General features: G+C 46.8%; 1 protein-coding gene across 16 annotated transcripts in view; it reads left to right on the top strand.

Annotated features, from left to right (window-relative positions):
- The window catches only part of stk33 (serine/threonine kinase 33), a 244,685-nt gene that overhangs the window by 179,552 nt on the left and 51,335 nt on the right, over positions 1-13,798 (top strand). For all 16 annotated transcript variants that reach the window (XM_072466451.1, XM_072466452.1, XM_072466456.1 and 13 more), the window contains one exon: positions 650-725. In XM_072466451.1, coding sequence (XP_072322552.1) covers positions 650-725 — 76 coding nt within the window. The remainder of the gene's footprint in view (positions 1-649; positions 726-13,798) is intronic.

Here is a 13,798-nt window from a genome sequence, read left to right as displayed (position 1 = left end):
ATGGTGCAGTTATTTATTGAAGCAATATAGCGGCGGCATAGATGGATTTAATCGAAAATGAAAGAAATTTGCAGACATAAAGAAAATGTACACACACCACACCTGTCCGAACTAAACTAAATATAAAAAAATGACACACATTCACTGGTGGACCAATCAGAATCAAGCTGTCTGGTTTAAATTTCAAGCAATGCTTGGAGGTTCACTGCCAGTCTCCACCAACTGGTGCATTCTCCATGGCAACACCTCTACCAATCTTGAGTCCACTTGCCAACCAATCGGCACTCATGTTCTCATGGTGTAAATTTGATTTATCTTGTATTGTATTCTTGCAAATATCCTATTGAATGCAAGATCAAAAGCTTTGGCAAAAACTTAAATGGAATTGGTGCATCGTGACCGGGAATAGTAGTAGGTTAAACAGCCTCCACCACTCCACTGCTGGTCTTGATGATCCCAGTTACCAAAAAACACCAAGATGTTGCTATTATTCTGTTCTTAATCTAATTTGGATTATTTTCACTTAACACTACAGTTCCTGTGTTAAATTCCCCATCAGATTACGATACATACTCCCCATTTACTATTTTCAAACCTAAATGCTGGATTATTCATATAACTAATCATATTACTTTGTCTTTTTTTTCAGCTCCAGAAGTTCTCAGTGCCCATCAGTACACTCAGCAGTGTGACACATGGAGCATAGGAGTCATTATGTATACATTGTAAGCAATCTTTGAAGGAAAATGCATTTAAATGCATCCATGGTACATATGTTACAACACCCTGGGCTAGAGCATGGTCAATTCCAGCTCCCCTTGACCCAGAGTCGCAGAACAATTGAATTAACCAATAATTCTTAGAAAAATACCTGAAACCATTGCCCCTTGCCTGCGATATAAGACATAGGAGCGGAAGTAAGGCCATTCGGCCCATCGAGTCCACTCCACCATTCAATCATGGCTGATTTCAACTCCATTTACCCGCTCTCTCGCTCCATAGCCCTTAATTCCTCGCGAAATCAAGAATTTATCAACTTCTGTCTTAAAGACACTCAACGTCCCGGCCTCCACCGCCCTCTGTGGCAATGAATTCCACAGATCCACCACTCTCTGGCTGAAGAAATTTCTCCTCATCTCTGTTCTAAAGTGACTCCCTTTTATTCTAAGGCTGTGCCCCCAGGTCCTAGTCTCCCCTGCTGATGGAAACAACTTCCCTACGTCCACCCTATCTAAGCCATTCATTATCTTGTAAGTTTCTATTAAACCTCCCCTCAACCTCCTAAACTCCAATGAATATAATCCCAGGATCCTCAGACGTTCATCGTACGTTAGGCCTACCATTCCTGGGATCATCCGTGTGAATCTCCGCTGGACCCGCTCCAGTGCCAGTATGTCCTTCCTGAGGTGTGGGGCCCAAAATTGCTCACAGTATTCTAAATGGGGCCTAACTAATGCTTTATAAAGCTTCAGAAGTACATCCCTGCTTTTATATTCCAAGCCTCTTGAGATAAATGACCACATTGCATTTGCTTTCTTAATTACGGACTCAACCTGCAAGTTTACCTTTAGAGAATCCTGGACTAGGACTCCCAAGTCCCTTTGCACTTCAGCATTATGAATTTTGTCACCGTTTAGAAAATAGTCCATGCCTCTATTCTTTTTTCCAAAGTGCAAGACCTTGCACTTGCCCACGTTGAATTTCATCAGCCATTTCTTGGACCACTCTCCTAAACTTTCTCAATCTTTCTGCAGCCTCCCCACCTCCTCCATACTACCTGCCCCCCACCTATCTTTGTATCATCGGCAAACTTAGCCAGAATGCCCCCAGTCCCGTCATCTAGATTGTGAATATATAAAGAGAACAGCTGTGGCCCCAACACTGAACCCTGCGGGACACCACTCGTCACCGGTTGCCATTCCGAAAAAGAACCTTTTATCCCAACTCTCTGCCTGACAGCCAATCGTCAATCCATGTTAGTACCTTACCTCGAATACCATGGGCCCTTATTTTACTCAGCAGTCTCCCGTGAGGCACCTTATCAAAGGCCTTTTGGAAGTCAAGATAGATAACATCCATTGGCTCTCCTTGGTCTAACCTATTTGTTATCCCTTCAAAGAACTCTAACAGGTTTGTCAGGCACGACCTCCCCTTACTAAATCCATGCTGACTTGTCCTAATCCGACCCTGCACTTCCAAGAATTTAGAAATCTCATCCTTAACAATGGATTCTAGAATCTTGCCAACAACCGAGGTTAGGCTAATTGGCCTATAATTTTCCATCTTTTTCCTTGTTCCCTTCTTGAACAGGGGTGTTACAACAACGATTTTCCAATCCTCTGGGACTTACCCTGACTCCAGTGACTTTTGAAAGATCATAACTAACGCCTCCACTATTTCTTCAGCTTTCTCCTTTAGAATTCTAGGATGTAGCCCATCTGGGCCCGGAGATTTATGAATTTTTAGACCTCTTAGTTTCTCTAGCACTTTCTCCTTTGTGATGGCTACCATATTCAACTCTGCCCCCTGACTCTCCGGAATTGTTGGGATATTACTCATGTCTTCTACTGTGAAGACTGACGCAAAGTACTTATTTAGTTCCTCAGCTATTTCCTTGTCTCCCATCACTCGATTACCAGCGTCATTTTGGAGCGGCCCAATGTCAACTTTTGCCTCCCGTTTGTTTTTAATGTATTTAAAGAAACTTTTACTATCATTCCTAATGTTACTGGCTAGCCTACCTTCATATTTGATCCTCTCTTTCCTTATTTCTCTCTTTGTTATCCTCTGTTTTTGTAGCCTTCCCAATCTTCTGACTTCCCACTACTCTTTGCCACATTATAGGCTTTCTCTTTTGCTTTGATGCATTCCCTAACTTCCTTTGTCAGCCATGGCTGCCTAATCCCCCCTCTGATAACCTTTCTTTTCTTTGGAATGAACCTCTGTACTGTGTCCTCAATTACTCCCAGAAACTCCCGCCATTGCTGTTCTACTGTCTTTCCCACTAGACTCTGCTCCCAGTCGATTTTCGTCAGTTCCTCCCTCATGCCCCTGTAGTTACCTTTATTTAACTGTAACACCTTTACATCTGATTCTACCTTCTTTCTTTCAAATTGGAGATTGAATTCTACCATATTATGATCACTGCCTCCTAAGTGCTCCCTTACTTTAAGATCTTTAATCAAGTCTGGCTCATTACATTACACTAAGTCCAGAATGGCCTGTTCCCTCGTGGGCTCCATCACAAGCTGTTCCAAAAAGCTCTCCTGTAAACATTCAATGAATTCCCTTTCCTTGGGTCCACTGGCAGCATTATTTACCCAGTCCACCTGCATATTGAAGTCCCCCATGATCACTGTGACCTTGCCTTTCTGACATGCACTTTCTATTTTGTGGTGCATTTTGTGCCCCCGGTCCTGACCACTGTTAGGAGGCCTGTACATAACTCCCATTATGGTTTTTTTGCCTTTGTGGTTCCTCAACTCTACCCACACAGACTCCACATCATCTGACCCTATGTCGTTTAGTGCTATTGATTTAATTTCATTCCTAATTAACAAGGCAACCCCGCCCCCTCTGCCCACCTCTCTGTCTTTTCGATAGGTTGTGAATCCCTGGATGTTTAAATGCCAGTCCTGAACCCCCTGCAACCACGTCTCTGTGATGCCTACCACATCATACCTGCCAGTTACAATCTGGGCCACAAGCTCATCTACCTTGTTCCGTACACTGCGTGCATTTAAATATAGCACCTTTAATTCTCTCTTGACCGTCCCTTTTTGTTTTCTTAGTGTGGTGGACCTTGGTTTACTGAGCCTTTCCATACACTGTCATATTTTGTGGGATGGGGACTATCGTAACCTCTCCTGAGTTCTGTCTTTGCTTGCTTTTTTGTATTCCTAAGCAGCTACGCTTCCCACTGATTACTTCACCTCTTGGTTCCCTGACTTTCCCTTCCCCCCCCCAATCTCTAGTTTAAAGTCCTATTGACCACCCTATTTACTCTTTTCGCCAGAACACTGGTCCCAGCTCGGTTCAGGTGGAGACCATCCCAACGGTATAGGTCCCCGCTGCCCCAAAACTGATGCCAGTGTCCCATGAAAAGGAACCCCTCTTTCCCACACCACTCTTTCAGCCACGTTTTAACTTCCCTTATTCTTGCCTCCCTGTGCCAATTTGCACGTGGCTCAGGCAGTAATCCGGAGATTATGACCCTTGAGGACCTGATTTTTAATTTGAATCCTAATTCTTTATAATCTCTAAATAGGTCCTCTTTCCTAGACTTGCCTATGTTGTTGGTACCGACATGGACCACAACAACTGGATCCTCCCCTCCCTCTCCAGTATCCTTTCAAGCCGGTCAGAGATGTCCCGCACCCTAGCACTGGGCAGGCAACATACCATGTGGGACTCTTTATCCTGCTCACAAAGAATACTACCTATCCCCCTGATAATAGAATCCCCTACAACTACAACTTGCCTATTTACTCCCTCCCCTTGAATGGCCTGCTGAACCATGGTGCCTTGGTCAGTTGACTTATCCTTCCTGCAGCCCTGTTCGCCATCCACACAGGGAGCAAGTGCCTCATACCTGTTGGACAGGGTCAAGGGCTGAGGCTCCTGAGTTCCTGACTGCTGGTTCCTTTTACCTGCCTGACTTGCAGTCACACCCTGCTGTCCCTGGCCACTGGCAGGATTTAAACCTCTTACTCTGACAGGTGTGACCGCCTCCTGAAACACAGTGTCCAGGTAAGTCTCCCCCTCCCGGATGTGCCTCAGTGTTTGAAGCTCAGACTCCAGCTCATCAACTCTGAGCCGGAGCTCTTCGAGCAGCCAACACTTACTGCAGATGTGGTCGCTGATATAATTTCAGTGATCTGGTTTGTTATTTAAATACAATTACTTTTTATTTATAACAAGAACTACAATGAAAAATGCAGTAAATATAACTGGTTATCTATTATCTAGTTCTGAATCCACCTTTTTAACTTGCCCCCTCCCTCTATATATACATACACACACAAGACAGACAAACACAGAGGGGAGAAGAGGGGTATAAAAATAATAATGAAAGGTGTAAAATTCTTTGTTTCAGCTGACTGTTTTATGGCACACCTTCCTTAAATTTTGGTATTTCACTACAAAGTGTTCAATGTAGATTCATTCACTGAGCTTCTCTGTAGGTTCAAAATTAAAGCAGCTCACAGCATTTCTGGAGCGAGAGAGAGAAGATGGGGCGAGCAGGCACTCACAGCTCCTTCTTCCTTGAGCATCCAGGACCAACCCTGCTTTACTTAGGTCTCTGGAAATCATCCCACTCAGGCCGGATCCAATCACCACCTATTACCGGGCAGAATACTGCCTTTTGTCCAGTTCATTGGCCACCAGCCAACTAGTCGAACTGAGTGCCACCCCATCTCTCGGGTGCCACAAAGTCTGAGTTTCGCTGCTCAAAAGCGAGCACCATATAGTTGCAATATATGTGAAACTTTTTGAAGTCCTCATTCTTTCTGCTGCTTGACTTAAAGATACATGCCCATGGATCAAAATGATAATGGCAAGAAGAAATGGGAAATAAAAGAATCATCAGGAAGAACCCTTGCACGTTAAGATGTACATTTTTGCACTTCTTGAGCTGCAAAGGCTCATCAATAATTCATTATTGCCAGTGGTGTTGAGGAACAATCTCAAAATCCGTATAATCGTGTTTTTGATTCCCTCGAGAGCAGGTTACTGACATGACATAACAAATTTACACAATTGTTAACTATGTAGTTTGAAGATATTGAGTTTTTTTTAAAAACACATGATCTAAAGAGACAGCTGTCAGGACACAAATGCTTAATATTTATTATAATTCTCTTCTTCCCTTTGTAATTACCCTATTCTACTGCCTCTTTTGTTTTGATTGCTATTTCCCCAGTTTTGTTTTCTTTTAGTGTTCTGTCTTTTTTGCTTAGGCCCATATCTGCAACATTTTCATAATGGGCATGGCAATGCTGTCTATTATTGTTTTAATGACCCAGTTCTGTTGCCTTATTTTCTTACAACCTGATTTTCCTTCTTCCCTTGGAACAACTTGACCATCTATATTGTATGTTGCTTTAAATGATCCTTTATGATTTTTTTTAAGCTCCCGTTGTCCAATCTGATTTCTGCTTAATTCCAAGTGATGAGGCTGTGACTGTTTCCTTGGGCTGCTTTTTTCATTGTGGGATTATGCTTGGGAAGAAAGATTGCTGATACAGGCAACCTCGTGTTTTGTCATTTCCCCCCCCCCCCACCCCATATTTACAGAATTTGTCTTTAGTGCATTTTCCCTCCCTTTTTCAGAACTCTTATTTTCTGCTGTGATTTTCAGTTTTCCAGTTTTGCCCCTTTTTAACTCATACACAAAACATTCCAATTTCTTTCATCATTCCATCCTCCCCAATACTCAGCACTCTTCCTTCCTCCCTTCATTATTTTGTCTGTCGTTCACTGGGATCGTGCAGCAGTGGCGGGGGTAGGGGCAATATCGTCCCGAGAGCACTATGTCTGTGGCGTGGTCCCAACATCTGGAAGCATTGGATTATAATTGCTGACCGAATTTTCTTTGGATTAGTTCCTGAATGTGTGTGTGGTCTTTTTTGTCTCCTTCAGCTTGACATATTTTGGTGTTTAAAAAAAAAAAGAATAGCTTTTATTTGTCTGTTTAATTGAAACTACTGGAATCATAGCAGTAGTCAACATTTTTCAAAACCACACGGCTAAAATTGTAATGGGTTGATTTCAATTGAGAAAAATAATTTGTTTATAGTTCAAACATTAAAAACTGCAATGAGCGTGTCTAATTAATACAATCTGTCATTTCAAGTAGATTTATTTTTCTTATTGAATACCTTTGAAACACAATAAAGCTTTTGGGATCACTCAATGCTACTTATGCATATGCTCAGTCTACAAGATCTGCCTTTAGCTCTGGGCAGACAATATTACGTCCAAGTCCATGCTTTTGGCAAAGGTTGAGGACTTCAATTAAAAAACCGTCAATGTTTTGGGCAGTTGATACATTGCTTTTTTAATTAAACATGTTGTGCGGGGTTCTGCGTTTCTGAGACTAAGTGTTGACACCAATGCAGAATTTGTGGACTTTCACAATAGCAAAACTGTTAAAGGGCTAGTACATATGTGCAAAAGACAAGGCGGAGGCATTCGCAACAATCTTCGGTCAGAAGTGCCGAGTGGAAGATCCATCTCGGTCTCCTCCGGAGGTCCCCAGCATCACAGATGCCATTCTTCAGCCAATACAATTCACTCCACGTGAAATCAAGAAACTACTGAAGGCACTGGATACTGAAAAAGCTATGGGCCCTGACAATATCTCAGCAATAGTACTGGAGACTTGTGCTCCAGAACTTGCCGCACCCCTAGCCAGGCTATTCCAGTACAGCTACAACACCGGCATCTACCCGGCAATGTGGAAAGTTGCCCAGGTGTGTCCTGTACACAAGAACAGGACAAATCCAACCCAGCCAATTACAGCCCATATCAGCCTACTCTCTATCATCAGCAAACTAATGGAAGGAGTCATCAACAGTGCTTTTAAGCAGCACTTAGCAATAACCTGCCCACGGAAGCTCAGTTTGGGTTCCGCCAGGGCCACTTAGCTTCTGACCTCATTACAGCCTTGGTTCAAACATGGACAAAAAAACTGAATGCTTTTGTAGATCCTGTGGACTGAGCATATGCATAAGTAGCATTGAGTGATCCCAAAAGCTTTATTGTGTTTCAAAGGTATTCAATAAGAAAAAGAAATCTACTTGAAATGATAGTTTGTACTAATTACACACGTGAGGTGACATCAAAGCAGCATTTGACAGAGCATGGCATCAAGGATCCCTAGCTAAACTGGAGTCAGAGGGCATCGGGGAAACCTCTCCTCCACTGGTTGGAGTCATACCTGGCACAAAGGAAGATGGTTGTGATGGTTGGAGGTCAATCATCTCAACTCCAGGACATCACTACAAGAGTTTCTCAGGGTAGTGTCCCAGGCCCAATCATCTTCAGCTGCTTTATCAATGAACTCCCTTCCATCATAAGGTCAGAAGTGGGGATGTTTGCAGTGACTGCATAATGTTCAGCACCATTCGCAACTCCTTAGATAATGAAGCAGTCCATGTCCAAATGCAGCAAGACCTGGACAATATCCAGGCTTGGGCAGAAGTGGGGATGTTTGCGGATGATTGCATAATGTTCAGTACCATTCGTGACTCCTCAGATAATGAAGCTGTCCATGTCTAAATGCAGCAAGACTTGGACAATATCCAGGCTTGGGCTGACAAGTAGCAAATTACATTTGCGCCACATTAGTGCCTGGCAATGACCATCTCCTACAAGAGAGGATCTAAACACTGACATTCAATGGCATTACCATAGCTGAATCCCCCACAATTGACATCCTGAGGGTGTTACCATTGATCAGAAACAACTGGACTAGCCACATTAATACTGTGGCTACCAAGGCAGGTCAAAGATTAGGAATCCTACAGCGAGTAACTCACCTCCTGACCCCCCAAAGCCTGTCCACCATCTACAAGGCACAAGTCAGGAGTGTAATGGCATACTCTTCACTTGCCTGGATGAGCGCAGCTCCAAAAGTACTTAAGAAGCTCGACACCATCCATGACAAAGCGGCCCGCTTGATTGCTCCTCCTTCCACAAACATTCAAACCCTCCACCATCGACGAACAATGGCAGCCATGTGTACCATCTACAAGATGCCAAGGTTCCTTCGACAGCACCTTCCAAACCCACAACCACTACCAACTAGAAGGGCAAGAGCAGCAGATACCTGGGAAGCCCACTATCTGGAAGTTTCCCTCCAAATCACTCACCACCCTGACTTGGAAATATATCGCCATTGTTCACTGTTGCTGGGGCAAAATTCTGGCACTCCCTCCCTAACAGCATAGTGGGTGTACCTACACCTCAAGGACTAGAGCGGTTCAAGAAGGCAACTCACCACCATCTTCTGAAGGGCATTGAGGGATGGGACTAAATGCTGGCCTAACCAGCGACACCCACATCCCGTAAATGAATTTTAAAAAGCACCGGTGCCACATGGAAGACAATCGTTTGCAATGAGAAACGGTGCTGGATTAGCCGGTTTTGCAATTGACACTCGGGAGGCTGACAAGCTGCAGCCGCATATACAGACTTCACTCCCCGTACACACCACCCTAGCGAACAAAATGGCAACGAGGAGAGCAACTACACGCTGAGCTGGAGACCTCCCGGACGCCGTGGAGGAGAGGAGGCTGGCCCTGTACCCAGGCCCGTGAAGGAGGCTGCCAGCTGTTGCCGTTCACCGCGCCTTGGTGGCAGAGGCGGTAAGCGCGGTGGACAACACCATCTGGATCGACCAGTAGAGCTGCCAAAAACCGCACAGCCTCAGGGCGGCCAGGATGAGTAGGCAACACTGTGCTTCTGGCACCAATCCGCATCCTATACACCCATAACCCCCCACCCCCCCCACCCCAAACCAGAGGGCGGGTGATGACCCACTCTCCACAACATGCCAGCCCCCATACCGGCCACCATGGCTGGGTGTACTGGCCACCAACTACCCACCCCCTGGGCTGCATGCATTGGACTGTCTAACGCTGCCAGTTTCTGCTTGCCCCCCTCCCGCCCCACCAGGAGAAGGCCATGCACAACCGCTGGGAGTGGGAGAAGACAGGAGGGGGACCGCCGTACCTGCGGCCCCTCACTGTCGCAGAGCAGAGGGCGCAGGACTTGGTCGATGGCTCGGAGGAAAGGGAGGCCGCCGAGGTCGCGTTCGGCCAGGAGCGAGGAAGTAAGACCCTGCTGATTTGCAGTTCCCCATGACGTGTGTCAACCCTCACCCACACCACCCTCACCCCCTCCTCAGCCTCACCCTACACCACCCCCATCCTCACGACCCCTCACCCACCTGTTCACCCCCAGCAGTATCCACGATCTAATCATGCGTCTTGTCTTATGTCTTACAGGAGCTGCTGGAGATGGGACAGGTCCATTTGGCGACCCTTGCCCTTAGCCAGTGCCACAGCCCTGATCCGGATCCACCGCCCTGAGCTGAGCAGCGACAAGAGCAGCTCGGATGGCAGCCCTCCGCCCGAGACTCAAGAGACCCCGGAGCTCGAGTCACAGCTTCTCCGGTACCGTCCACCATCCCAGCCTTGGTGAAAAGGCTCCTGGGTCACTATCTTCTGCGCACCACACAGCTGATCCGGTACAGCAGGTGGAGGTAGGAAGACCCAAGGGGGCGGACGGTCGAACGCAGGCCGAACTAGGAACTAGCTACTGTGCAGACGGATTTCGGGCTTCTGGAACAGACGGTCCCATCAATCGTGGCGATGCAGTCGCAGAGCCAGGGACTACATGAGGGGTTGTAGGTTGTTGGAGGAGGCCAACTGCGTGCAGCAGCAGGGGGTGCTGCCGACAATGAGGGCCACCCAGACCAACACTGCATGGGTGGCGTCCACAGTGGAAGCATTGGGCGAGATGTTTTTGGCTATGGATCAACATGTCCAAGGCCTGGGGCATTCTGTGCAGGTGCTGGCCGAGGCCCAGGGCAGGGTTGCTGTCTCACAGGCAATCATGTACCAGAGCCACCTGGACGTTGCAGCGGCGCTTCTGAGTGTGGCTGGGAATGTCGGCAGCATTGCCCAGGCACTGGCCGACGTGGTGCAGACACAGAGGGAGGTGGCCCAGTCCCAGAGGGAGATGGCGCAGTCACTGGCTGATGTGACACAGACCCAGACATTAAACACCTGTTACCACTGCTACAACCTGCCGGGGTGCTCCGTCAGATGGGCGTGAGGGGTGGGCTGGTCTGGGTTAGCCAAAGACGGGGGGGGGGGGGGGGGTAAATCGGACGTTGTGGGTAACCCCGTCTCCCAGGAGCCAACCCCCCAGCTTGGGGAGGCATCTTGAACATGCCAGGAATCGTTGGGTGTGCCAGGATGAAGGTGTCATGCACACTGCCTGGGTATCAGCGGAGATGCGAATGATGCGCAGCTGATGGCCACATAAGAGCTGCACGTTTATCGAGTGGAACCCCTTTCAGTTGCTGTGTAGCGGCCTGTCATCTGCAGGTGCTTGTAGGACATGCATCCCATCGATTGCCACACTGCCCAGATATCCTGGTGGGCTCGGTCCACATTGAAATGGATGTATTGAGCTGCCTGGTCATATAGGGCCTTTGTGATGGTGCAGATACACCTGCACACCGATGTCTATGAGAATCCCATTCGGAGCCTGGAAGGAGCCTATGGCATAAATGTTGAGGATGACTGTCACCTTGATGGCCACTGGGAGCATGCACCATCCCCCATGCCCCTGTGGTGCCAGGTGTGCCATGGCTGTGGAATTTGTAGTTTAGAGGCGAATAACAAAGATATTTTGGACAAGTAAAACCTGAGACCAAAAGAACTCTGCTAACCAAGATCAAGAAGGGACAGGACAGTTAGAATTTCTTGGGTACATAACAAGAAATCCTAATTTAGAAAGTCCGATGCTGATGGGAAAGATGAATGGCAAAAGAGATTGAGGTATACACAGAATAATCTTTTTGAAGAGCCTCACAAACTGGATGAATGTATCACCAATGGAGACGATCCACACCTTCAGAGCAAGATTAACATGGAGGTTCTTGGTCGCTAATGTCCTCTTAGGATATGGTACCTGAAGAGAGAGAGAGACAGTGCCAGATTCTGACAGGTTTAAATAAGAACAAAGAAAAGTACAGCACAGGAACAGGCCCTTTGCCCCTCCAAGCCTGTGCCGACCATGCTGCCTGTCTAAACTAAAATCTTCTACACTTCCTGGGTCCGTATCCCTCTATTCCCATCCTATTCATGTATTCGTCCCTGCTTCCACCACCACCTCTGGCAGCGAGTTCCAGGCACCCACTACCCTCTGTGTAAAAAAAACTTGCCTCGTACATCTCTAAGCCTTGCCCCTCGCACCTTAAACCTATGCACCCTAGTAATTGACCCCTCTACCCTGGGGAAAAGCCTCTGACTATCCACGCTGTATATGCCCCTCATAATTTTGTAGACCTCTATCAGGTCGCCCCTCAACCTCCATCGTTCCAGTGAGAACAAACCGAATTTATTCAACCGCTCCTCAGAGCTAATGCCCTCCATACCAGGCAACATCCTGGTAAATCTCTTCTGCACCCTCTCTAAAGCCTCCACATCCTTCTGATAGTGTGGCGACCAGAATTGAACACTATACTCCAAGTGTGGCCTAACTAAGGTTCTGTACAGCTGCAACATGACTTGCCAATTCTTATACTCAATGCTCTGGCCAATGGAGGCAAGCATGCCTTATGCCTTCTTGACTACCTACTCCACCTGTGTTGCCCCTTTCAGTGGCCTGTGGACCTGTACACCTAGATCTCTCTGACTGTCAATACTCTTGAGGATTCTACCATTCACTGTATATTCCCTACCTGCATTAGACCTTCCAAAATGCATCACCTCACATTTGTCCGGATTAAACTCCATCTGCCATCTCTCTGCCCAAGTCTCCAAATGATCTAAATCCTACTGTATCCTCTGACAGTCCTCATCGCTATCCGCAATTCCACCAACCTTTGTGTCGTCTGCAAACTTACTAATCAGCCCAGTTACATTTTCCTCCAAATCATTTATATATACTACGAACAGCAAAGGTCCCAACACTGATCCCTGCGGAACACCACTAGTCACAGCCCTCCAATCAGAAAAGCACCCTTCCATTGCTACTCTCTGCCTTCTATGACCTAGCCAGTTCTGTATCCATCTTGCCAGCTCACCCCTGATCCCGTGTGACTTCACCTTTTGTACCAGTTTGCCATGAGGGACCTTGTCAAAGGCCTTACTGAAGTCCATATAGACAACATCCATTGCCCTACCTGCATCAATCATCTTTGTGACCTGTTCGACAAACTCTATCAAGTTTGTGAGACAGGACCTCCCCTTCACAAAACCGTGCTGCCTCTCGCTAATACGTCCATTTGCTTCCAAATGGGAGTAGATCCTGTCTCGAAGAATTCTCTCCAGTAATTTCCCTACCACTGACGTAAGGCTCACCGGCCTGTAGTTCCCTGGATTAACAAAGAACAAAGAACAAAGAACAAAGAAATGTACAGCACAGGAACAGGCCCTTCGGCCCTCCAAGCCCGTGCCGACCATACTGCCCGACTAAACTACAATCTTCTACACTTCCTGGGTCCGTATCCTTCTATTCCCATCCTATTCATATATTTGTCAAGATGCCCCTTAAATGTCCCTATCGTCCCTGCCTCCACTACCACCTCCGGTAGTGAGTTCCAGGCACCCACTACCCTCTGTGTAAAAAACTTGCCTCGTACATCTACTCTAAACTTTGCCCCTCTCACCTTAAACCTATGCCCCCTAGTAATTGACCCCTCTACCCTGGGGAAAAGCCTCTGACTATCCACTCTGTCTATGCCCCTCATAATTTTGTATACCTCTATCAGGTCGCCCCTCAACCTCCTTCGTTCCAGTGAGAACAAACCGAGTTTATTCAATCGCTCCTCATAGCTTATGCCCTCCATACCAGGCAACATTCTGGTAAATCTCTTCTGCACCCTCTCTAAAGCCTCCACATCCTTCTGGTAGTGTGGCGACCAGAATTGAACACTATACTCCAAGTGTGGCCTAACTAAGGTTCTATACAGCTGCAACATGACTTGCCAATTCTTATACTCAATGCCCCGGCCAATGAAGGCAAGCATGCCGTATGCCTTCTTGACTACCTTCTC

This window comes from Scyliorhinus torazame, chromosome 10 (assembly GCF_047496885.1).
Source record: "Scyliorhinus torazame isolate Kashiwa2021f chromosome 10, sScyTor2.1, whole genome shotgun sequence".
In the NCBI taxonomy this organism is placed as follows: Eukaryota; Metazoa; Chordata; class Chondrichthyes; order Carcharhiniformes; family Scyliorhinidae; genus Scyliorhinus; species Scyliorhinus torazame.
Note: the sequence above shows the minus strand (reverse complement) of the source record. Positions and strands in the feature narration are given on the sequence as shown.